The 25,590-nt window shown below is 40.3% G+C and overlaps 5 protein-coding genes across 6 annotated transcripts; 2 read left to right on the top strand and 3 right to left on the bottom strand.

Annotated features, from left to right (window-relative positions):
• Positions 1 to 1,923: 1,923 nt before the first annotated feature.
• Positions 1,924 to 2,646, bottom strand: LOC122010860 (secreted RxLR effector protein 161-like). Its single transcript, XM_042567331.1, has one exon. It carries the CDS (start codon positions 2,644 to 2,646, stop codon positions 1,924 to 1,926), a length of 723 nt encoding a protein of 240 aa, XP_042423265.1.
• Positions 2,647 to 6,751: 4,105 nt separating this feature from the next.
• LOC122011992 lies at positions 6,752 to 7,622 on the bottom strand. The gene is made up of 2 exons (XM_042568438.1): positions 7,085 to 7,622; positions 6,752 to 7,003 (listed from the first exon to the last, which is right to left on the bottom strand). Exons 1-2 carry the CDS (start codon positions 7,365 to 7,367, stop codon positions 6,891 to 6,893), a joined length of 396 nt encoding a protein of 131 aa, XP_042424372.1. The 5' UTR covers positions 7,368 to 7,622; the 3' UTR covers positions 6,752 to 6,890.
• Positions 7,623 to 8,994: 1,372 nt separating this feature from the next.
• Positions 8,995 to 11,017, bottom strand: LOC122010859 (pollen receptor-like kinase 3). Its single transcript, XM_042567330.1, has 2 exons — positions 9,661 to 11,017; positions 8,995 to 9,563 (listed from the first exon to the last, which is right to left on the bottom strand). Exons 1-2 carry the CDS (start codon positions 11,015 to 11,017, stop codon positions 8,995 to 8,997), a joined length of 1,926 nt encoding a protein of 641 aa, XP_042423264.1.
• Positions 11,018 to 11,354: 337 nt separating this feature from the next.
• On the top strand, positions 11,355 to 18,224 carry LOC122009165 (mitochondrial inner membrane protease subunit 1-like). Of its 2 annotated transcripts, none has more exons than XM_042565192.1 (5): positions 11,355 to 11,600; positions 11,692 to 11,916; positions 13,234 to 13,344; positions 17,341 to 17,396; positions 18,099 to 18,224. In XM_042565192.1, exons 1-4 carry the CDS (start codon positions 11,430 to 11,432, stop codon positions 17,383 to 17,385), a joined length of 552 nt encoding a protein of 183 aa, XP_042421126.1. In that variant the 5' UTR covers positions 11,355 to 11,429; the 3' UTR covers positions 17,386 to 17,396; positions 18,099 to 18,224. The 2 variants fall into 2 exon arrangements, with proteins under 2 accessions (XP_042421126.1, XP_042421125.1); XM_042565191.1 differs by lacking the exon at positions 18,099 to 18,224 and adding an exon at positions 17,520 to 17,977.
• Positions 18,225 to 21,875: 3,651 nt separating this feature from the next.
• On the top strand, positions 21,876 to 24,540 carry LOC122010858 (U-box domain-containing protein 7-like). The gene is made up of 5 exons (XM_042567329.1): positions 21,876 to 21,926; positions 22,043 to 22,228; positions 22,314 to 22,424; positions 22,505 to 23,622; positions 23,694 to 24,540. Exons 1-5 carry the CDS (start codon positions 21,876 to 21,878, stop codon positions 24,538 to 24,540), a joined length of 2,313 nt encoding a protein of 770 aa, XP_042423263.1.
• The last annotated feature ends 1,050 nt before the right edge of the window (positions 24,541 to 25,590 follow it).

Here is a 25,590-nt window from a genome sequence, read left to right as displayed (position 1 = left end):
TTTTTTTGTTTTTTTTAATTTTATTTTAAATTTTTGAATAAAAAAAAAGATAATTAAAATATTTTTTAAAAATTTTATTTCTAGGTTTAGGCTTTGGGTTATAGTATCAAAGTTATTTTTTTTTATATTTTATCTCTAGAGTTCAGGCTTTGGATTATAGTATTAAAGCTTTTTAGGGTTCAGGCTTTGAGTTATAGTATCAAAGCTATTTTTTTTTAGATTTTAGCTCTAGGGTTTAGGCTTTGAGTTATAGTATCAAAACTATTTTTTTTTTAATATTTTACCTCTAGGGTTCAGACTTCCCAATTAGGTTATAGTGTTTGGTTTAAAAAAAAATTAAAATAAAATTAATTTAAGTATTTATTGGGTATTGTAATATATTGAGGGGATATATTAATGTATTAGAAATTTATATAAGAAAATGTTGAATTTTTTAAATTCAAAATATTAAAAAATAATAATTAAAAAAAAAGAAACTTGATATTGTGCGCGACGCGCACAGTAGCGCACTGTGCACATCGCGCACAATATCAACTATATATATATATATATATATATATATATATATATAGTTTTGTTAAAATGAGGACTTCTACATGCGGACTCATCCGCGACCTACAGATTTTGCTTTTTTTTTTTTTTTTAATATATTTTTGATTTTTTTTTATCTTCCTCGTTCTCCTCTCTCTCGTCGTCGTGTGCATGTGCCAACCTCGTCGGCCTCCTCGTCGCTGGCCGGCCGGGCACCACCCACCGGCCACCCCGCCTCCTCGCCTCCGGCCGCCCACCACCCGCTGACCACCCGCCGGCAGCCAGAATCCCAGCAGAAATCCGGCCGCAATTGCGGTCGCTAGCGTGGTGGCCAGATCGCGCCCGGATTTCTGCCGGATTCCGGTTGAAATCCGGCCGTGAATCGGATGGAGTCTGGCAGCGACCGGATTCCGGCCGCGATGGCGCCGGATTCCGCCCGCGATGGTGCCGGATTCCGCCCGCGATGGCGCCATCGTTATCGCGACCGCACCTGCCTCCGTCGCGATCGCGTCCGGACGCACCCGCGTCAGGATTCCAATGAAGGCGCGTCCGGATTCCGGCGCGATCACGGCCGGAATCCGGATGCGACCGCGCCGGAATCCAGTCGCCTGCCCAACACTGTCGAAATCGCCTTGGGTGGGTCCAGGCGGCCGGAGGCCGCCGGCGGTGGGCAAATGGCCGGCGGCAGGGCGGGTGGCGGGCGCGCGACGTGAGCTGCTTCTCGGCGAAACGCGCCGAGAACGAACGAAGCAGGAGAAAAAAAATAAAGAAGAAAGAGAAAATTTTTTATAAAAAATTAATAAAAAAATGACATGACATTAAGTCCGTAGCAATCCATAAATAATGGTCCGTAGTGTTGGCACAGAATCGATGAATAGCAAAGGATGCAGGAAAAAGGAAAAGAAAACACACGTAGCACTAAAAAAAACACAGTAGCAAGGGGAGAAAAACTGCACAGGTGGAAAGCAATGCACAAATAATCGAAAATAGAAACTGAAGAAACTTTAGTTCTGAGATCTGATTTGTTTCACAGCTTCGACCCCTTTAAATACAACTCAAGTGATAAGATTTAACCATAAGAATAGGATGACTCATATCACTAAAATAGGAAATATTAATATCACAGAAAAAAAAAATAAATCATGAACAAGAAACTTGCGGAAGGAGAAATAAAACGTGGCCATGCTATGTCCGAATTATTTTCCTACATTTACTCCCCCTAATTCTGACATGGCTTTAAGTCACGAACGCCGAGTAGTTGTCGCATGACAGCTAACTTCACTCCTGACAGTGCTTTAGTCAATACATCAACTCGCTGTTCTCCAGTATTAATGAACTCAACCACAATCTATCCATTCTCAACACATTCTCTGATAAAATGAAATCTTGTATCTATATGCTTGCTTCGACCATGGAATACTGGATTCTTATGAGTGCTATAGCAGATTTGTTGTCAACAAACAACGTTACCGGCTTTGGCTTTTCACCGGTTAATTCGCTAGTAAGACTCCTCAACCACAAAGCATGGCAGGCCGCAGTTGTGGCTGCCATGAATTCTACCTCACAAGATGAAAGCGCCACTATCTTCTGTTTCTGTGAATTCCAGGACACCAAACTTTCATTAAAATAGAAAGTCATTCCACTTGTGTTTTTCCTCCCATCGAGATCGCCGGCTAAATCACTATCCGAGTAGCCGAATATACTAATTTCCTGGGGTCCCTTCATGTAAGTAAGTCCAAAATGGATTGTACCTTTCAAATACCTGAGAATCTGTTTGACCACTTTGTAATGCATGGTTGTAGGCCTTTCCATGTATCTGCTCGCCATCCCGACAGGATATGACAAGTCTGGTCGTGTGTGTAGCAAATATCTCAGGCAACCAATGACGCGTCTGTACTCTGTGGCATCAACTGGAGTCCCTTCCAAGTCTTTATGTAGTTGTGTCTTGGGTTCTATCGGATGTTTTGTGGCATTACAATCTGCCATCTTGAATTGAGACAGAATTTTCTTAGCATAAGTTGATTGTCTAAGTAAAATTCGGCTCTTCTGGTGTTCCACTTCAATCCCTAAGTAGTAGGAGAGAAGACCCAAATCACTCATCTCAAATTCTGTCATCATTTGTTGCTTGAACTTGTTGATCTTCCTGTGCTACTTCCTGTCACGATGAGGTCGTCGACATACACTCCAATAAGTATACTTGCTTCTCCTTCACCTCTTGTATATACTGCATGTTCTTGAATACATTTTTTGAAGCCGAGCTCTACCAAACTCCTGTTCAGCCGCATGTTCCAAGCTCGTGGAGCCTGCCGCAGTCCATAGAGGGCCTTGAATAACCTGTACACCTTATGTTTCTGATTTTGTACCTCAAACCCTTCCGGTTGAGAGACGTATATTTCTTCTTCTAACTCTCCGTTAAGGAATGCTGACTTCACATCTAGATGGTGTACCTCCCAGCTTCGATTCACTGCAAGTGCAAAAATGACTCGAATAGTATCAAGTCTAGCGACCGGTGCAAATACCTCTTCAAAGTCGATGCCTTGTCTTTGTACATAGACTTTAGCAACTAATCTTGCTTTATACTTAACAACTTTCCCAGCTGAATCTTTCTTAAGTTTGTACACCCACTTTAGGCCAATAGGTTTGTGGCCTAATGGGAGCTCAGTTAGGGTCCAGGTCTTGTTCATCTTAATAGTTTCCAGTTCTTCCTCCATTGCTTCGTACCAGCAAGCCTCGGTTGCAGCCTCTTGGTAACAGGTCGGCTCTTCAGACATCATCAGTATTACCTCATCCTCTTCTTCATCAATACCAACCACTTCCTCAGTGTTGGCATAGATATCGGCAATGGACCTAAACCGAACTGGCCCTTCATGAGAGTCAGGTGAGGTAGTTGTATGGGTGCTCGATGATGATGTAGATGGACTTGATGCTCTTGTCATGGGTACCACGGCTGTTGCCGGTGGTGCGACATCTTCCGTTCCTGCCTCAATGTCTGCTACAACAATCACCTCGTCGGTGTCGAGTGCATCCTCCACCATAAACTCCGGTAAGTTTTCTTCATGGTTAGCACCTGCAGTCCATGTCCATTCACTATTTTCTTGAAATACTACATCTCTACTTACTTGTAGCTTGCCATGCCTTGGATTAAATAGACGATGAGCTTTGCAGCCTTCCTCGACACCCAAGTATACCATGGGTGAACTTCTGTCGTCAAGTTTCTTCAGGTGAAGGGTTGTATTTTTCACGTATGCAACACAACCGAACACTCTCAAGTGGGTGAGATGTGGCTTTCTCCCCATCCAAGCTTCAAATGGGGTACGGTCTCCTAGCGCCTTAGTTGGGAGACGATTTAGCAGATATACAGCATGCCTAACTTCCTCTCCCCAGAACCTTGCCGGCATATGTGTACCCTTGAGGAGAGATCTTGCCATGGCCATCACAGTGCGATTACGGCGCTCTACAACGCCATTCTGTTGGGGTGTGTAGGGAGCCGTAAGGTGCCGCTCGATCCCTTCATATTCACAGAATCGAGTGAACTCTGTGGATAGAAACTCACCGCCACGGTCTGTCCGAAGTGTTTTGATCTTGTACTCAGTCGTGTTCTCCGTCACATACTTGAATTTCTTGAATGCTTGGAATACATCTTTCTTTGCTGCCAATACAAATACACACATCCATCTTGTACAATCATCAACAATCAAAAAGAAATATTTGTTACCAACCAGTGTACTTGGTGAAATTGGCCCGCAAATATCAGCATGGAGAAGTTCCAACGGCTTTGTCGCTCTAAAGTTTGCTTGGTGCGGGAATGGTGACCTTGCATGTTTAGCGACCACACATACCTCGCAAAGCTTGTTCGGCTGGGGCAATGGAGGCACATCAACTGCCAATTTCTTCTCCCCTAACAGCTTCAAATCGTGAAAATTGACATGTTCGAGCCTTGTGTGCCATAACCAGGTTGGGTCTTCTAGGCTTGCTAGGAGACAGACTTGCTTGCGTGTCTTCAAGGTTACCTTGTACAAGCGATTTTGTGTTCGCTTTACCCGCATCAAGAGCTTCCCGCTCCTATCAATCACCTTCATGATATCTTTCTCCATGTGCACTTCGTTCCCAGTTTCTATCAATTGACCGAGACTTATGATATTACTACAAAGTTTCAGAATGTAGTATACCTCGTGGAGAGCCTTCCGATCGCCATTCTTGCATTCGAACACAACCGTCCCCTTGCCCATGATCTCAATGGTTGATCCATCGCCAAATCTCACCCTCCCGGTGATGGTTTCATCTAGTTCTTGAAACTTCTCACGATGGCCAGTCATGTGGTTGCTGGCACCGTTGTCAAGGTACCAGACGTCTTTATCTTCTTTCTTAATGCTGCGGTACATCTCCGGTAGCAACCTATCTTCACTGAGCAGAATGGTATCCTGCCGCTCACGCCTAGTGTCAGACTCCTCGTGGGACACGGTCATCATCAGTGTCGGCTCTTCATCGGTGGCACAAGTGAGGTGAGCCTCATCATCACGCCGCTTGTTGTAGCATTCGGACGCATAATGCCCCATTTTCTCGCAATTGAAACATTTTATATGTCTCTTGTCTCGAGTGTCACTGTTGTTGCCGCTAGTCCCTCTTGCACTGTCTTGGAGTTGCGTACCACGGCCACGACCGCGCCCTCGCCCACGTCCACTCCATTTGCCATGACTAGGGCTGTTGTACCCACGCCCTTTCCTCCTGACGAAGTGTCCACGTTGCTCCCCTTTTGTCGCATTTGCCATTCGGCATGAGTTAATAGGAGCTCACCTTTAGTGTCGTTGGTGTTGCTGCGTAGTCGTAGCGTTCGTTCTTCGTACGCCTTCAGTCGCCCTATAGCCTCCTCAAATGGTATAGACTCAAGATCGTAGAATTGCTCAATACCAGCAACAATAGGAAAGAATTTATCAGGGACAGAATCGAGCAATTTTTTTACCAATGAGGAATCTTCAAGCGTGGCACCAAGGGTGGAGAACTTGCTGCTTAGGGCGCTGAGTTTGCCAGCAAACTCATCAATCCTTTCGGTCTCTTTCATCCGGAGAGCGTCAAACTCGCTCTTCAATGTTTGTACACGTGCCTTCTTCACCCGATCACTACCAAGGTACCTCGTCTTGAGGCTGTCTCAGACTTCCTTCGCCGTCTTCTTTGTTGCGATCTGGAGAAGGATGTCTTCGGGGGCACACTGCAGGATGTATGCACGTGCCTTTTTGTCCTTCTTTGCATCCACCTGGGCTCATTCCGCTGGCTCCACCGCCTCCCAGACTCCCTGGGTATCAAGGATCGCCTCTGTCTTTATTGCCCACACAGTATAATTGTGAGGACTTAGCATCGGATAGGGAAATGACACTCCGCCGTTCTCCTTTACTGGGATGCTCGACATTTTATGGAATCGTAGATTCTTGGATGTGTTATACTACCAACGCTCTGATACCAAGTGTTGGCACAGAATCGATGAATAGCAAAGGATGTAGGAAAAAGGAAAAAAAAAACACACGTAGCACTAAAAAAAAACACAGTAGCAAGGGGAGAAAAACTGCACAGGTGGAAAGCAATGCACAAATAACCGAAAATAGAAACTGAAGAAACTTTAGTTCTGAGATCTGATTTGTTTCACAGCTTCGACTCCTTTAAATACAACTCAAGTGATAAGATTTAACCATAAGAATAGGATGACTCATACCACTAAAATAGGAAAGATTAATATCACGGAAAAAAATAAATAAATCATGAACGAGAAATTTGCGGAAGGAGAAATAAAACGTGGTCATGCCATGTCCGAATTATTTTCCTACACGTAGCATATTATTTCTCATATATATATATATATATATATATATATATATATATATATATGGTATTTATAGATCACTCCCACGTATCTAGTTTATGTGTGGTAATACTTCCCACATAACATGGAATTAATTAGGCCAAAAGTTGGATCGAGGAGACCGAAAGGAATGAAGTGGGAGTCCAGTAGATGGGAGTGCCCACTCGACGGGCCAAGCAGGGAAGGAGCTGCAATCAGATAGATGGAGCTGATCCAACTGAGCGAGATGATCAGGTTGGAGGAGCTGATCCGACTGAATAGACTGGTGGGGCAGCTCGTCTAAAATAGGCCGAGTGGGAGAGTTGACCTACCTCTCGGATTGAATATTCACTTTTTAGGACAATTAGAGGTTCCCAATACTACCACATCAACCATATATAGATCACGGCACTAACTAAAATAGAATAATAGATAGTTAATGGCCTGATATACTAGTAAATTTACAAGTGTTTGTCGATCTTCCACACAAATTAATCAATCTAATTTAGGAGAGTCTGCTGGTTTCTTGTTACAATGCTCTGTCGTGCTTCGTCGCAGAGTCCAAGCTGGTTCTCAGCCAACGCAATTCTCTAACGTAGTGATGAAGGCGATCGACTACGAGCGCAAGGAACAGAATGAAACCTGTGAAATTTTGGGTGGGATGAGACTTTTGAATCGAATGCTGTGAAAGAAGAAAGGTGACGTTAAATGGAGGATTTTTACCCATGAGGGTGGCTTCGAGCAGGTTGCGGCTCATAAGGACCTGGTCGGTGGGCGTGAGCGTGCCGTGCTCGACGGAGCGGCGGTTGATCTTGACCATGCTATAGAGGCTGGAACAGAAGACGACCAGGGCCGTGGCGGCCACGGTCTTGACCACCACGGGGCCGCGCCCGCGCTTGAGTTGGTCGACGCCCATGACGACGAGCTTGCGGAGCGTAGTGCTGAAGAGCAGCGCGGTCACCGTCGCGGCCTCCGCAGCCAGCACGGTGAAGAGAAGCTGGATCATCTCTCTCGATCGACTTCTGTGGCAGGAAGGAAGAGATGGGATGGGATTACGTTACGTTATTATGTGAAGAAAAAGGTGAGATACCAAAACCCGCCGGAGGGGGAGAAAAGGGAAGGAAGGATACAGGGATTTGGTAGTCGTGGTGGACGCCGGAGGGATTGGAATTTCCATGTCAATATTAAAGTGTGTATTTTTTGTTTTTTAAAAAATAATGTTACTTTTACCAATTATCTTCATTTTCAAGAGATAATAAAGGTTTGAATGAATTTTACTTTTAAGATGTAATTCAAGACAAGGTTGCATCAAGTTATAGATACTTCACTTCAGATTAATGCTCAATACTTTTTTACTTAGTATTTTTGTTAGATCTTTTTTTATATCGCATTTTAATTGAGAGTCTAGTATATCTCATCATCACTACTAACATTACTTATGTTCTATATATTATCAATCAATTTGTTACTTCTCTCACTTTAATACATTAGGGAGTTATACTTCGTATCATGTGTCTATTTAGATGCAGATTAGAATGGTAATTATATAAATCTTAAGTCTATTACAAGATTTTTTGTTTTCTTGTGATATTTTCTTATCTCTTGGAAGTATAAAAGGTAACATGTTATCTCTTGTTATTCTACCGAAGTAGAATATCGTGCTATGATTTTTACTATTGTTGAAATTATTTGGTATGTTGGCTACTTGCTGATATGAATATTTTTCTTTCGAACCATACCTCTATATATTGTGACAACTTCAGTGTCATTCAAATTATTCACAATTTTATTTTTCATGAGCGCACCAAATATATTGAGATTGATTATCATCTCACTCGTCATTACTATCAGAATGACACCATCACTTTGTCATTTATCTCATCTTCTATATAATTTGTACACTTACTCATCAAGGTATATTCTAGCATCCGTTTTCAATTTCTGGTTAACAAACTCTCAGGATTTATATTAGTACATCATGAATTTAAGAGGATGTTAATATATAACAAATTATTATTATATAAAGATAGATTAATCTTTTATTATACTTTTATTGTCGGTTTACATCTCTTTATCCTTTGTAAACATCAAATTTTTAATACAACTATCTAGCATTGTTAATTTTTTTTTCTTTTCTCTTTCTCCATTGTTAATTTTTTTTTTTCTCTTTCTCTACTAGGTATGTAACTTACTCGGACTAATTTTAAGGATAACTTACTTAGCGAATGAAATTTTTTATCAATTATTAAGACAAATTGAGAAGTACTTGAACGGCCTATCAATCAAGTATTATTAGATTAATTCTTCATTAAAAAAATCATCTGCTAATTAACATCCTGTTAGTATTGTCAACGACCAGGGACAGCCAACATATTTAGATTTTGTCGACATTTGGTTGCGCGGTTCTGCCGTTTATAAATACTGATGCAGGAGTAAATTGCAAAGCTTTTTATCTTTTTGGAAAAATAGAAAATCTAAAAAAAACTAATTAAATGCCCCTCAGCAAGACTGAATAGCACGGTGAAGTTACAAATTAACTAAAATCTGCCCTGTTCGTAGCTCACATCCACCCTACTAATCCTACCCCGTGAGCCTTACTGAATACCATGCATGTGTAGATCCTGCGCATGCCCCTACCCGCTCGCGATCTCTTGGACGAGTTCCGCCACCTCCGACATCTCCGGCCTTTCCTCTGGGTTCGCATCCACACAGGCGGCGGCCACCCTGAGGAGCCGCACCATGCCTTGGACCGTGTCTGGTGCGGCGATGTCCCCGGCCAATTCGCCCGCCTCTCGCCTCTCAACGATAGCCGACGTCGCCTGTTGCACGACGTCTGTTCCGCCCTTGTTGTCGTTCGCGTATTGCGACGGGAACTTGCCGGTGACGAGCTCGAGGATGACGACGCCGAGACAGAAGACGTCCGACTTAGGCGACACGAGGCGGTGCTGCGTGCCTTCCGGCGTCCGGTACGCGAACATAACCTGCGAGGCCTGCGCCACTCCGACCAGCGGAACGAGGCCGTGGTCGGCGATGAGTGGCTCGAAATTGTCGGCGAGGAGGATGTTGGAGGACTTGAGGTTGCCGTGCGGCGCGTCCACGGCAGCCAGTTCGGCGTGGAGGTACGCCATGCCGCGCGCGATCCCTAACGCGATCTTGAGCCTCGTTGGCCAATCTAACGCCGGGTGCTCTGCGCCACGATCACCTGCGCGCCACCAACATGAATTAAGATTATAATTAATTGACGTGCGATCGGTCACCGGATGATCACTAGCAAGTTGACCGTCGGCCGATCGAATTACCATGGAGCACGTTGCGCAGGCTACCCTTGGGCACGTACTCGGAGACAAGGAGCTTCTCCTCCTTCCGATAATAGTAGGCTAGCGGAGTGAGGACATTGGGATGGCGAAGGCTCCCCAGCCGCCGCATCTCACCGTCGAAGGTCTCCTTGCCGATCCGGTTCATGTCGCACAGTCGCTTGACGACGACGGTTAAGCCGTTAGCCATGGCGGCCTTGTAGGCAGAACCAAGGCCGCCGTTCCCCAGGACCTCAGCGGTGGCCTTCATCAAGTCAGCGAGTCGGAACGCGCCCTTTTCCTCGTTAATCATGACCAGACCCGCCATCCCCGTCGCCCCGCGGCTCGCTCCGACAGGCTTGCGGCCCGACGTCGCCTCGGAATCCTTCTCCTCCTTCTGTGTCGCGGCAGCCGCGGCTACAGAGGCTGTTCCCGACTCCATGGCCTCTGCGGACGCATCGAGATTTTCCTGATGATCATGCCGTCTGCGACAGAAGAGTGACGCCACCAGGACGAGGAGGACGAGCACTGCAGCTACCACCCCGACCACGACGTTGATGTGGGTTTGAGATCTGGCCTGCTCCATTGGCGGCCCCTCCGAGGATTTTGCCGGCGATGGCGCCGTTCCGCATGAGCTGGAGTCGAGAGGAGGTCCACAGAGACCCGGATTCCCCGCGAAGGAGGAGGCGCCAAAGCGAGCTAAGGAGGCGGGAATGAGACCGCTGAGCTGGTTGTTGGATGCATTGAAAGCCTTGAGAGTGCTGGAGATGTGGTCGAAAGTAGGGATGGTTCCGTCGAAGGCGTTATCCTCCAGCCGGAGCTCGATGAGCTTGGAGTGCGCATTCGAGATGGAGGAGGGGATGCGCCCGGTGAATTGGTTGTCGTCTAGCCAGAGCTTGTTGAGGTGGCGCATGGAGGCGAAGAGCCCGTCGGGGATCTCACCGGAGAAGGCATTGTGGGAGAGGAATAAGGATCTGATGCTCCCGAGGGTAGAGAGTTCCGGCGGAAGTGGCCCGGAAAATTTATTGTCGTTGAGGCTAATGGATCGGAGGCCCTTAACATGAGAGAGGGCAGTGACATTGACGGTGCCGGAGAGACCGAGTTTGGCAAGGCGGAGGCCGGTGAGGACGCCGCTGACGCAAATCACGCCGAACCAACCGCAGGGAGAGGTGGCGGGAGAAGACGACCAGGAGGAAAGAGCGTCGCCGCCTTCAGTGAAGGAATCCTTAAGCGAGAGAAGGGCGGCGGCGTCGTCGGTCACCGGAGCTGCCGTCTCCTGGGCAATCGTGAAAACGTTGAAGATCGCCGGGTGGATCGTGAAATATAAGACGAGAGCAAAGGCTGTTCGCCATTGCTGTTCCATATTCTCTATTTTCCTCCACTTTTCTTCTTCTTTCGTTCTTTCTTTCTTTGGCGTATGTTTCTTCTTTTTGTCTAACTCTGCTCGGCGCGGAGCGCAGGGAGGGTCGAGCGAGGTGCCAAATTTAGATAGCCGATATCGAAAAGAATGGAAATAAAAGGAGAATTCATAGGCTGACAAAAGGAATAAAATGACGAGGTCAAACACACATTTAAACATCTTCATTGATCAAAACCTTAAGAAAAATGAATGATAGGAATTTAAGGTCATATGCATCAAGATTCGTGCTGACGACGAGGTCGAAGATGATGAAGAATTTGGGAATTAATGGGAAGAGGAGCCGCATTTTCAGTTTTTCACTGCGGCCCTCGTCTGCTCCAGCAGCGTTTCCGCGGCAGCCCCCGGTTACGCCCTCATGTCAGCCGCCCGCGGCCGCATCGCCGCCTTTCTCACCGATGCCGCCTCCCGTTTCAGCCACATACCTTGGCGGAGTATCGGATCGGACGCCCTCGACCGCGCCTCCCTCGTCGTCAAGGCCGCTTGCTTCGTCCATGTCGTCAATACCTACATCGTCGGCATCGCCTTTGTTAGTCCATCTCCCATCCGCTCTTCCCCTTTCTCCGCATCCTTCTCATGATCGCGTCTTCTTGTCCGCCCCTATTTCCTTGGGTTTCCAGGTGCGAGGTCCCAGCATGCTGCCGACGATCAATCTCACCGGTGATGTCGTTGCCGTCGAGAGAATCACTCCGAGAAGGGGTACTGTTGAAGTCGGAGACGTTGTCATCCTCATTTCGCCGGAGAACCCGAGGAAGACCGTCGCGAAGAGAGTAGTGGGTCTTCAGGGAGACGCTGTCACTTTCCTGGTCGATCCCATCCATGGGAACGCTACACGTACAGTGGCGGTATGTATAGAAATTCTTTTTCTAGTTAATTTTTCATGATATTTGAAAAGGACCTGTATAATTTAAAATTTTTAAGATTGTATTTAAGGTTTACTCTAGGGGTGTCAATTCGGGTGGGTCGGGTCGGGTTGGGTCGGGTTGAGTTTTTTTTTTAACCCGAACCCGAGTTCAACCCAAAACACCTCAACCCGAACCCGAACCCGACCAACCCGATCAACCCGAACCCGACCCATATAACCCGAAAATCCGATTCAAAACGACTTTTTTGGGCTATTTTCCCTATAATTCTTCACTTTTATCTCAATATTCCATCATTATCATACAAACATGATATTAATATACATAAAAACATCTAAATTTTTAAAATAAAATTTGATTTAACTCTAAAAAAACCCACAAAACCCTATATTTAAGCCAACCCGGGTCAACCCGGGTCAACCCGAACCCAACCCGACCCAACCCGAAATTTTTTTACTCTCCAACCCTCCAACCCGAACCCGACCCGAACCCGAAAATGCCCAACCCGAACCCGATTTTTTTCGGGTCGACTCGGGTTGGGTCGTCGGGTCGGGTTCATTTTTGACACCCCTAGTTTACTCCATGCAAAAGTGTGCTTTCCACTCAAATTGAACAGAAAGAATAGAATGAAAAAGATGTTCGTGGTCTGTTCCTTCTATCTTTCTCTAGCTTGCCTAACCAAATATTGTTGAATCAACACTAGGAGTCATTGCATTGGTAGACTATCCTCACATTGATTTTTTTTACCCACATTACACATTGTTATTGAGTAAGCATGCTAACTGTAATGTTTCTAGAAGAGAGCCAAGAATACTCGGAATGTAATTTTTTTTTTTGTTTTTTTGAAAAATTAGCTATAGTAAATCAATAAACCTTTGGGTATTTTAGGATGTCAACTTTTGCCATTCAAACTAGTTTTCTGAAAGTTTGTCACTTTGGTACAATTAACTTTGCTTCACTGTATTCCACACATCAAAACTGACTTGACTGTAGCCATATAGACTCAGTCATAAAGAAAAGAAACCTCACCTATACTTCCATTGGGCGAGTTTCCTGTAATGCGGCCGAACTTAATTCAATTCAACTGAACTCTGAGAAATTTGGTTGTATCAAACCCAAACCATAACTCAATTCGGTTGAATTTATTTCTTCTTGGCCTTTTCTTCACAACTATTCTAATCTGAATTCAGGGACTAGCAGACTGTTACAAGGTTATAAATCTCAACATAATAGTGTGTAAGGATTTTATGATTTTGTAACGACTGTACAACCTAACAGTTCTTCGATTATCTACTGCAGGTGCCGATGGGGCATGTATGGGTGCAGGGTGATAACATATATTCTTCAAGAGATTCAAGGCAATTTGGTCCTGTTCCTTATGGGCTCATCCAAGGGAGAGCTTTCTGTAAGGTGAAGACTTTGATTATTGCTAACTTTTTTTTTTTTTTTTTCTAAAAAAAAGGTTTGGTTGCTCCAGCTGGTTTAAATTTCCATTTTCTCAAATTTTTGTTTAGTAACTTAGTTTTTTGGATGATGAATGACTAGTTTCCCTAACTGAGAACTTGAAATATCTTAGCACATAGGTTCATGTTGCTTCCAATTATTTTATAAATGGAAACTCTAGAGGAAATTACCAAATGATACTTCTAATATCTCATTTCCAGATGGGACTGAACTTTAAATTAGAACTTTATAATGGAAACTCTAATACTTCTACTTAAATTATACTTCTTTAACCTACTTAAAAGGAGTATAATCAAAACTCGGCGTGTCCGAGCATGCCTTCTCTCATGACTTGCCGCCTACACTAATGGCTAGTAGTCACCTGTGATTTACCTCCTCCGTATTGACCTAAGGACGGGTTGGTGAAGGCGCTGGGGGCGATCGAATCGTCTTTTTGCCACATGATAATATAATTAGCCATGTTAGACTTAGAGTTACTAAAAGCATACAAATGATTTTCATGTAACAATAGGTCTACATCAAGGCATGATCAACTCCCTTTTTCCATCAGTACCAGGTGAGCTTTCTAATATATATTGTAGATAATGGCCTTAAAATGAGTTTATGCTAATTAATTAGATCATAAGTATATACACTCAATGGCTGAATGAAGAGAAAATTTAGAAATTAAACACTCCAAGTTAAGCAGTATTGAAATGAATGTATTTTTATTGATAAAAAAGAATAGAACAGATAATAATAATGGCCGTGAAATTTCTAAAAGTAAAATTTTTAAATATCTTGACATATTTTTCAAGAGAAATATCATAAAGATAGAATTAATAGGATAAATAGTGGATAGTTGAACTAAGCCTTGGGTTAAAGAGTGGATAATTTATATCATGGTGCACGCCATTAAGCTCTATAGAAGAGCCTACCATATTGAGTAGTTAGAAATAATGTGTACAAAATGTTAATGTAGCCAAAGATCATAACACTATGATCTACAAATTAGCTTATGATTTACTAACCAATCAAATAAATGATCATGTTGCATCATCTTGATTTCTCCCACATTTTTATTTATTTTGCATTGAATATTTCAATTACAATCTAATTTTTGAAGATTGATCCCCTTTTTTTCTTATTCAGCATAAAAAAACTTTAGATTTTCTAATTCATTGATTCAATAGAATATACTAAACTTTTGGATTGAAAAAGTATTTTAGTGTCTAGATTAGATGTTGATTGGTACACGGTTTTTTATCAATTTTTGATTGATTAGTCTAAATCCGCTCATGTTGAACAAACTTTGCCATGACCGATCTCAAACCCGAATAGAGGAGAGGTACGTTAGGTAGATATAAACAAATGTTATGTATGGATCCATCGAACTATTGTGTTAATGCTAGGTTGTTCTTTGGAAGTAATGCGTTATAGGATCCAACTGCAACATCTCAATAAAAATCTCTACATCTTTACGAGAACTTAGGTGTGTAGTTAAATATGTAAGAGTTCTTACACAATAGGTTGGATAAGAACAAACATTATAAGAATGCCCACTTGCAAAACAATGGAGGTAGTAAATATGATGATTAGAAGAAGTATTAGAATTTTATGTTTACGAGAAACAAAATGGGTAGGAAAAAGGTAAAGATGACAGTGAACTCAAATTTTAAGTTATAATACAAAAGAAAGAGTAAAATGAGAAAATGGAGTAGGAATTTTTGTAAATAGTTTGCTAAAGGACGAAGTATTAGAAGTAGTTAGGAAAAGAGATAAGATTATAACTCTTAAGATAGTGGTAGCAAAAGAAAATATTAATAAAATTAATATATATGCACTTCAAGTAGATTAGATGAAGACACCAATTTTAGGTTTTGAAAGGCCTAAATGAGGTACAAGCAAAATGAATTTAATAGGAGATATAAATGAGTATATAGAATAAAAAATGAGGAATATGATAAGGTGCATGGGGGCTTTAGTTTTATAATAAGAAATAAAGAAGAAAAAGCTATATTAAATTACAAACTTATAATAGCTAACACTAGGGTACGTTTAAAAGTGGGAATAATAAGTCACAAGTTGACTTTCTTATGCTAATGAAGAGGGATAGAAAAAATCGTGAAGAATGCAAGATCATTCTTAGAGAAAACTTAACCACCCAATATATGTTAGTGATATTAGATATATGCCTCAAGCATAATATCAGTGGAATGTGCATGACTTCTAGGATAAGTCGTGGAAGTTAAAGGATGAGAAATAAAGTATCTTTTAAGGAGAGGATAAATATACAAGTATTAGGAGAAATATATAATGACTCAAATATGACATGGGATAAAGTGACATCAAATTTGAAAAAGGTGGCTAAGAGTGTACTTAATGAGTCAGAGGACAGTGTACCCAATAAAAAGCCTTGATGGTTTAATGAAAAAGTATAAAAGAAAATTATAGAAAAACGAATAATTTATAATAGTACATTTGTAAGGATGAAGAAAACTTTTAAAAGTATATAATGGTCACGAAAAAGTCAAGAAAGCAGTGAGTGAGGCAAAAAAATGAAATTTTTGAATGCTCGTATCGCTAACTTGATACAAAGAAGGGGAAAAGGACATTTATAGAATAGTTAAAGTGAGAGAGAAAAATAAGAGATCTTATGCATTAAAGATGAATTCAATAGAGTATTAGTGAAGGATGATGAAATAAATGAGCGATGGAAGTTGGTTTAAGTGATCAACATAGGTTAGAAAATTTAAGTAGGTTAAAGGAGTACAAAACTTTTAATTTTTATAAGAGAATTTAAATTTCAGAATTAGAATAGACATTAAAAAGGATGCAAAATGGAAAAGCGATTAGACTGGATGATTATTCAATAGTGGTATGGAAGTACCTAGGGAAGTAACGTATTGAATGACTTACAAAGTTATTGAATCTCATATTAAAAATAAAGAAAATTGTTGATCAAGTTATTCTAGTCCCTCTATGTAAAAACAAAGGAGACATACAAAATTGTGACAATTATAGGAGCATTTGCTTAATGAGTCATACCATGAAACTTAACTTTTGAAAGGGTGATAGATCGAAAATCAATTTGGATTTATGCTTGAAAGGTCGACGATAAAAGTTATAAATCTTGTGAGGCAACTAATTGAAAAATATCTCAAAAAAAGTAAGATTTACACATGGTATTTCTTGATCTAGAAAAAGTTTAAGATAAAATTTTGAATAAAATTATATGGAGAATTCTAAAAAATAAAGGTGTTAGCATAGTTTATATTAAAGTAATTAAAAATATGTATGAAGATGGAATGATAAGAGTAAAAACTTTAGGCGGATTAATCAAAACATTTTCTATAAAGATAGAATTACATTAAAGATCAGCTATAAGTTTATATCCTTTTACACTAATAACTCATTGGACATATCCAAGACACACTATGATGCATGTTGTTTGTAGTTTTTCTTAGGTATGTTTCCTTCTATTATGGTTTTCATCCATGGAATCTAGAACTAAAAGCTCCTCCAGATTTTTTTCCATTTAAACAACTTATTCGTTATCCTTTTAGTGGTACCTTTTTGGATATATAGTTTTTGATGAATGACAGATAAAATAACTAGACTTCTGCTTGAGTTTTATGTTCATCCATCAACTGTTCCTTGATTTTTTTTTAGTTATTATTGAAACTATGCTTCATATGTTTAATTTAGTTTTACTTGTTCTAAGTCTTACCATTCGTATACATATACTTGAGTCTTATCATTCAGATAACCGATAGTTCAGTTTAACACAACTTGAGTATTGGTGATTCATAGAAACCATCAGTTCTTGTCACTTTTTTACATATTTCATCTTCTAGTGGTCTTGAGATCATTTTCAATCTGGATGTAACATTATGGAGTCTCAAAGTGTTTGTTCAAAAATCTTTGTTGACAGTTTATTTCCCTGTGCTTCATTAATATTAGGTGTGGCCACCTGAAGCTGTTGGATTCATAGGAGAAAAATATTAGAAAGAATGGAGGTACTTCTGAACTATTTCATCAATTTGCTGATTGTTTACCATCTACTTGTCTGTTCCGTCCTGATTAGCATGTGGCAATTCAGATTAACTACTACGTTTTCTCTCTTTTTCTTTAATGCGTAGGTGTTTGCCATCCAAATCTACTAGAGTAGTGATTCTTGCCAACTTTTTCTGAATGGTATATGTTAGCTATTCTTTCCGTAAACAAATTTGGCGTGGAGATAGCTTGAGTAGGAAATTTAAGGGAGAGTGAAGAGGAGGATCATAGATTTGTATGAAGGATAAGCCTTCTCCAAAAGCTAACGTGCTATCCATAATGAGTATAAACATTGTGTTTGTAATCGACTCCCGCTGACTTATTTGCTGGTAAAATTTGTCAGGGAATTGCCTGGTATATTTGTGAAGCTTGCTTTGTTTCTTCCTGGATTTTTTAGTACACTTTTTTTGTTGATTGATCCATGTTCCAACATGCGGCATGTATATAAATCTTGTTACAAGCCTAGCTGCTCACGCATTGCGTGGTTTGAGGTTTAACATTTTGACAATTTGAAATGATAGTAATTAAGTTATTTACCAGACTAGCTCTTTTCTAATTGAGTTTATTAGTGCCCAAGTTTATTTATTATATATTACTATTGAACAAATATAAATGACTATTTATGGAATCAATCTATTAACGTTTGATTTATTTATGAACTACAGCTTTACATATCCAAAGAAGTAGTGCCCGTTGAAATTCATTGAAGCAAGCTTGAATTGCATTTTCCAATTAATGATATAAACGAACTGTTGAGACGGTGTAAATGTTCAGGTATCTTTCAAAGTAAATTCAAAAGGCAAAAACATGTTAATCATGGATTGTGTGAAACTACTCCTGCAATAATTGAAAATATTTGATGGGAACTGACAATACTCTTCTCATATACTTCTTTAAAATGAATCACCTATATATTGAATTAGTAAAGACCAACAGAATATATAGGGGTGTAATCGAGTCGAGCCGAGTTGAACTTTTAAATATTTGAGTTTGGTTCGTTTATAATCGAGTCGAGTTCAAATTTTATTTAACGAATATATTCATGACTCACGAGCTTATTCAAGCTTTTATCGAGCCTAAACGAGTTTAATAAATATAAATTATAAGTTTAAATATTCATTAAAAATTAAATTATATATTTTAAAAAATTATAATATTTTTGTTAAAATTTATAATTTTATTCTAATAAATAAATTTAATATATTTGTCTATGTTTTTCATAAGTAGGGTGTAAAATTTATAAATTCAATATCAAAACTATTATTTTTTTATTTAAAAGTTGATTTATGAGCTTAACAAATATGTTCACGAGTTAACGAGTCGAATATTGTGAAACTTGAGCTTGGTTTGCTTATCTTAACGAGCCTCATTAAACGAGCTCAAATGAATTTTTATCGAAACGAGTTTTGAATAGCTCACAAGCGGCTTGACTCATTTACACCCCTAGGAATATACAATTGAAATAGAAAAAAATAGTGTAAAAAATTCCTCATTTATAAACCGTTTTGGTTTAGATCTTAAGGCACGAGGGATTCACAATTACAGGATGTTAGACTTTTATGTCTTTCATTGTGAGTACTTGTTGATTTATTTTATAAATGTCTGTGGAGTCAAATCAATTGTACGATTCAGTATTTTGTTGATTTATTTTATAAATGTCTGTGGAGTCAAATCAATTGTACGATTCAGTATTTTTTTAAGACAAGGTATTTACCTGAAAAAAAATCTAAGAACATTTTTCATTTTATTCAATTTTATTTGATTATCTAGAATTAGTGATATGAGGTTTATTCTATCATGCGTCTAATTCCTGTGTAACTGTATTTACCTCTTTCTATATTTATGGGGTTGATATTAAGGAATCGTTAAGATAATAGATCTATTTTTTTTTTAATCAAGTGCTAAAAGAAATAACAATATCTAGTTAAGCTTTTTTATTCACTCCAACCCAATGCATTAAGGTGAGCCAATGCCTAGGGCCAATTGAGACCCCTAATTTATAATATTTTAATATTAATTAGTTCTATAAAAAGCTTACTTTTAATTTTAAATTATCTTTAAAAATATTTATTTTTAGTTTTAGTTTAATTTAATTTTATTTATTACAAAGTTTTTAATTGTATATTTTATTTTTTAAAACCTAATTCATTCTTCCTTTTCCACAATTGTAAAGGACACGTGCCCTCATAATCACTGGTGATCTCATGCCTTTTTACTCTCTTTTCTGTGTTATTTTCCTCCTTCGTGCAGTAAGACTGTATCCTTGCCTTTCCTCGTCGATGATAATTCTTTCTTTTTGCCTTTCTCATTTGATGATCTTCCTTCCTCACTCTTTCTTCCTAGGATTCCTACTCTATTCGAAGCAAAGCAAAATGCTTGTCTTTTAAAACATCAAATTAATTCTTTTTTTTTAATTATACAAAGTATAAAATGACCACCATTAATAAATTTTTACAATATAAATATATAATGACGGTTGTTCTACTATATCAGTTTTAATAGTGGCAAAGGACATTTATTTGTCCTATGTCTCGGCTAGTTCATCCCTAGACTAATACAAAAAAAAAAAAAATCATAAATAACTATTAACTTTGATAGTTAAATAATACATGGGAGAGGCTAGACACCAGGCTATAGTCTGAACTTGACTCCCAAGTCTTACCATAGAGTATTCATATTTATTATGATTTCTACCAAAAAAAAATATATATTATAAAATCAAAATTTCATGAAGAATATATAATTAAAAGTAACAAACAATTTGATGAGAATGAAATTAATGAAGTAAATTATTTACCTAAAAATCTTTAAAAATTAATTATTTAAATTATATTTTGGTAATGTAATTTCTTCATAGGTTTGAAAATTTTAAGATATACAAAATTATTTTGATTTGTTTTATGAGGTAGAAAAGTTAAAATTATTTGATGATGAATTTCTGAAAGAAAAATATTTGAACAATTCTTTTTAAAACATGTTATGGTTTAGATTTATTTTTAAAATGAAAAGTTTAAAAGAAATAAGGACATCAGAATTAAAAAATAACAAAATAACACTTGAGGTATAAAACACTACTGACAATAGCCTATATAATATCTCAAGATTAATATAGCTTCAACAATTTTTTTAACTAAAAATTAATAAAATTTTATTTACGTGTCAGAAATATTAAATAATTTAATTATTCTATCAATTGAAAAGATTTATTATCTAAATTTGAATATAAAATTGTAATTAAACACTTTACATGTTACAAAAGTTAGAAAACTATATTTTATATAAAAAAAATATTTTATAAATTTATATTTTTTAAAAAAATTAAAGGATTTAATAATTTTTTGCCTAGGCTCAATAATGATTGTGTCGGCCATGTTTATCCATTTTGCATTTATTTTGTATGAACTTAGAGATCATTATTTATAATTTTTTTTTAAAAAAAATCAAAAGATATAATTTTTTTTAAAAAAGTTTTATTTAAAAAAATATCACAAAAGTTTTTAAAAAATTTATATTACTTTTCTCTCTAATATTTTAAAAATCAAATTATTTTTTTATAATCTCATTTTAAAAATTTATAAATTTTAACCAAAATAGCTACAGTCTACTTTGTAGATTGACTATGGATTTCGACGTCTTGAGAACATTGATAGAAACAAACCTTTATTTGTAGCTTGTTGCCACGTTAAAAGAAGTAGGAGTGTACCATATCTAAAATTTTATATTATATTATGGAATATTTTGATATTTAAAAAATATATACTAAATTTTATACTTCAGCATACATACGGTCAACTGTTCATACTAAAATTATTTTAAATTTTGGTATTTTTATATACTAAAATTATAAAAGAAAAAAAAATTATATTTACTCAATTCACCAAAATTATTTGGTATTTCATTATTTTAGTATATACCGATACTGATAACCTAAATTTAGGTATACCGTATTAAAATTTTTATGGTGCCAATGACCAATTCAACGTTTATTTAGAGTTTTCATGAAAAAAAACTTCCCAATTTAGCTGTGGAGTTCCATGATTTTAGGTTTCACTCTTTCCATCTGTAATAACAATTGCTTGAAAAGAGCTGTAATCTCATTCTGGAAGCCTTAATTTGGTTAAGTTTCTAATTAATGATTGCTCCTCTAGCACCTCATCTCCATCATTTTCCCCTTCACAATTAAACTAACCTTCCAAGTTCTCCATAATTCGTTAGACTTTACTATATTTTTCACAGGTATGTTTCACCATTACCTTCAAGATATGTTTCTCTATTCTCTCTCAATGCTTCGTATCTTTTATCTTCGCATTCACCAACAAAATTTACCCTTTTTTTTTCCCGAATGATCGTTTGCTAGTTCTTTATCATATTCCCATGCTCTCTCACTCGTTTTTCACTTATTTCCAATGTATTGTGTCGACAGATTACCATTTTAGGAGAACATGGACTCCATTGAGGCCGAGGAGAATCTGTACGCCGCGAGCGATGCAAAGGTTCGATGTCCAACTCGATCGATCTCCTCGATCTCCAGATCTTTAATTAGCTGAAATTCTTTCAACTTTTATGTGGAACACGACAAATCTCTCACCTGAAAATGGGTTTGTTGCAGTTGCATGGCGAAATGTGCAAGCAACTTTCTGCGATTGTCTACGACATATTGAAAATCTTTCCCAGCGTGGAGGAAGCAAAACCCAGAAGCAAGTCAGGAATACAAGCGCTGTGTTCGTTGCACGTCGCCATCGACAAGGCCAGGAACATTCTTCGCCATTGCTCCGAGTGCAGCAAGCTTTACCTGGTAAAATTTAAAAATAAAAGTAGCATTTTTGCAATCCTTCAGCCACTGTCTGATTGTCTGATTCCGTGAATATTGTGCTTTTCAGGCTATAACTTCAGATTCTGTTCTTGTGAAATTTAACAAGGTGAAATGTGGTCTCGAGGAAGGTCTTCAGCTTGTCCATGGCATAGTCCCCCAACAAGACATTAGTCGTCGGGTACTCTCTTCCTAAGCTCCCTAGATAGCTATCGATCGCAATTAGTTTTGATGTAGATTTTTTTTGGTATTTAATTTTAGATTAAGGAGATCATGGAGGCGGCGGCGGCGACTGGCTTCGCTCTGGATCAATCGGAGAAGCAAGTAGGCGACGAGGTGATCTCTTTGCTGAACAAGGAGAAAAGATTCGACGGCGATTCCAATGATCACGAAGAACTGAAGATATTTCATCAAGCCGTCTTGAAGCTGGGCATCACCTCCTACAAAACAGCTCTCTGGGAGAGAAGATCGCTGAAGAAACTGTTGGAGAGCGCCCGCGCAGAGGAAGACGAGAGGAAGGAGTCCATCGTCGCTTACTTACTCCATCTCATGAGGAAATACTCCAAACTGTTCAGGAAAGACTTGCCGGACGACGCCGACTTCCAGCAGGGTTCCTGTCCTTCGTCCCCCACCGTCGACTGCACCGCCGTCCAGGAGAAAGGTTGGCGTTTGGAGAAGCCAGCTTCCAAGCTCTGCTCGATCAATTTCAAGCAGAGTGGAGAGGAATCAGGCAACGCGCCGGTGCCGCCGGAGGAGCTGAGGTGCCCGATCTCTCTGCAGCTCATGTACGACCCTATCGTCATATCTTCCGGGCAGACGTACGAGCGCGTGTGCATCGAGAAATGGTTCGGCGACGGTCACAGTACTTGTCCCAAGACTCGACAGCAGCTTTCTCACCTCTGCCTCACTCCGAATTACTGCGTCAAGGGGCTGATCGTGAGTTGGTGCGAACAGAATGGAGTGGCGGCTCCGAGCGGCCCGCCGGAATCGCTCGATCTCAACTACTGGAGGCTGGCTCTGTCGGTTCCTGACAACCAAACCGCGCCGCCTGAGAACGGAAGCGCCAAGACACCGGAGCCGCTCAAGGCGGAAGAGAGCGTGAGCTTGGAGAAGAAAGACGATGAGCTGGATGAGGTCGCCAAGTGCGAGAACTTGCTGGCCGCGTTGAATCAAGCGAGGACCATGGAGGAGCAACGCGAGGCCGCGGAGAAAATTCGGCTTCTTCTCAAGAACGACGAAGAGGCGAGGATCTACATGGGCGCGAGTGGCTTTGTGGAGGCGCTCGTCCAGTTCCTGAAGTCGGCCGTCGATGAGGGTGATGAACCAGCACAAGAAACTGCAGCCATGGCACTCTTCAATCTCGCCGTCAACAATAACAGGTGATTTTCTTACGACTTCATTACAGATTTCAAAGGTGATTCGATCGATCGATTAATCAATTGATGAATAGGAACAAAGAGAAGTTGGTGTCCGCCGGACTGATGCAGCTTTTGGAGGAGATGATTCGAAATCCCAAAATGCATGAGGCGGCGGCCGCTCTCTACCTCAACTTGTCATGTCTCGAATCGGCCAAGGTCATGATCGGCTCGAGCCCATCGGCGGTGCACTTCCTGGTTCAGCTGCTGCAGGCCGCCAACTGCAGAAGAAGCTGCAAGCACGACGCCCTATACGCTTTGTACCACCTTTCCTCCCACCCAGCCAACGTCGCTCCCCTGCTCTCCGCCGGCGTCATAAACGTCCTTCATTCCCTGATCGCCGCAGCGCCCGCAGCATCGGGGAACAAGATGTGGGTGGAGAAGGCTCTGGCCGTGCTGATAAACTTGTCGTCGAGCCCTTCCGCCAACAGGGAAATAGTCTCCACCGCGGGCCTCATTGCGGCCATGGCGAGCGTGCTGGAGAACGGGGAGGCTGTGGAGCAGGAGCAGGCGGCCTCCTGCTTCCTGCTGCTGTGCGAGGGCGACAAGAGCTGCAGCCACGTGGTGCTCCAAGAAGGCGTCATCCCTTCTCTCGTCTGCGTCTCCGTGAACGGGACGCCGCGAGGGAGAGAGAAAGCGCAGAGGCTGCTGAAGCTGTTCAGGGAGCAGAGGCAACGCGAAATGGCGCACCAGGCGGTACTGGATCAGACGCCCCAGTTAGCGCCGGCCTACGGCGGAACTGGTGACGAGATCATCGACAGCTCCGAAGGGATTGTCTCCGACGAGATGCCGCTGAAGAAATCAAGATCGCGGAGGCTCGGGAGAGCTTTCACGTTGATGTGGAAGCTGAGGGGTTCCTGGAGCGTGAGGAATCATCGATAGGATGCCAAAAAAATAAATAAAAAATAAAAAAATGAAGGATTGTAATCAATCGTCAATTTTATTCTTTAATCTCTTTTCTGCTGCGGGCGTGGCAATTTTTTAAGTGTTGAGTAGTGTACGGTAACGATTCTAATAAATCAACCTTGCGACTTATCATGACCAGCGGGACTTGATTGCTCAGTGGATTCTAAAACATTCTAAATTGGGCGTTGTCTATTGGATTTTTTTTTGATTTAGGGTTTAGAATTTAGGGTTTAGGGTCTTTTTAAGGTTTAGGATTTAAGATTTAGAATTTAAAATTTAGGTCTTTTTAAAAAGCATGGTTTATCAATTTTTAACCCTATGTCACCAAACTTCCTTCGTCAAAATCTCCATTTGCAAAAACTATACGAAATTAAAACCCAGTCTAAACTCTATCTCCGCAAAAACTCCAAAAATCATCTCCGTCGAAACCCTCCTCCGCCACTCCTCCGCACCATCCCTCACTCCATCTTCTCCTATCAAGTAGACACCCAACCTCGTCTTATTGACGCCAACACAAGTCATTGCCTTCTTCTCCATCTTCCTCCTTTCCTACATCCGGCCAACCACCTCCTCTCCATCATCGCTAGCGGAGCTACTTACTCTCATCTCCTATTTGGGTTAGAAGAGGAGAGGTCATAGCTTCCTTCCGGCATCCCCCATTCCCTCTCCATATATTTTGTCTAATTTTTTTTTTTTTTTTTGATCCTTCGCTATTGCTTCTATGCAATTGAAGTGGAGGATAAAAGTCGTTTATGTAGTTTTTGTTTTCTTTGCATGAATCCTCGCCCATTTTTGTTCAAATATTTTTGTTTCTTGATTAAGATGCAAGATTTATCTTTTATGTAAGTGATCCTGTCCGAGCGCTGAGTCGACGGACGCTGGAGATGTGACACGCTCCGCTGTCTGCGACTGGTGGCGTAGATCTCCGGCGAACCTGCAAAGAAGCCGAACCGGGAGGGGTTTCCTGGCGACGGCCCTCCAACGCTCAAGTCAAGCAACGAGAGAGGCAGCGTAATGTGGCTACAG

This window comes from Zingiber officinale, chromosome 8A, assembly GCF_018446385.1.
Source record: "Zingiber officinale cultivar Zhangliang chromosome 8A, Zo_v1.1, whole genome shotgun sequence".
Lineage (NCBI taxonomy): Eukaryota > Viridiplantae > Streptophyta > Magnoliopsida > Zingiberales > Zingiberaceae > Zingiber > Zingiber officinale.
This window is presented reverse-complemented; position numbering and strand designations above follow the sequence as displayed.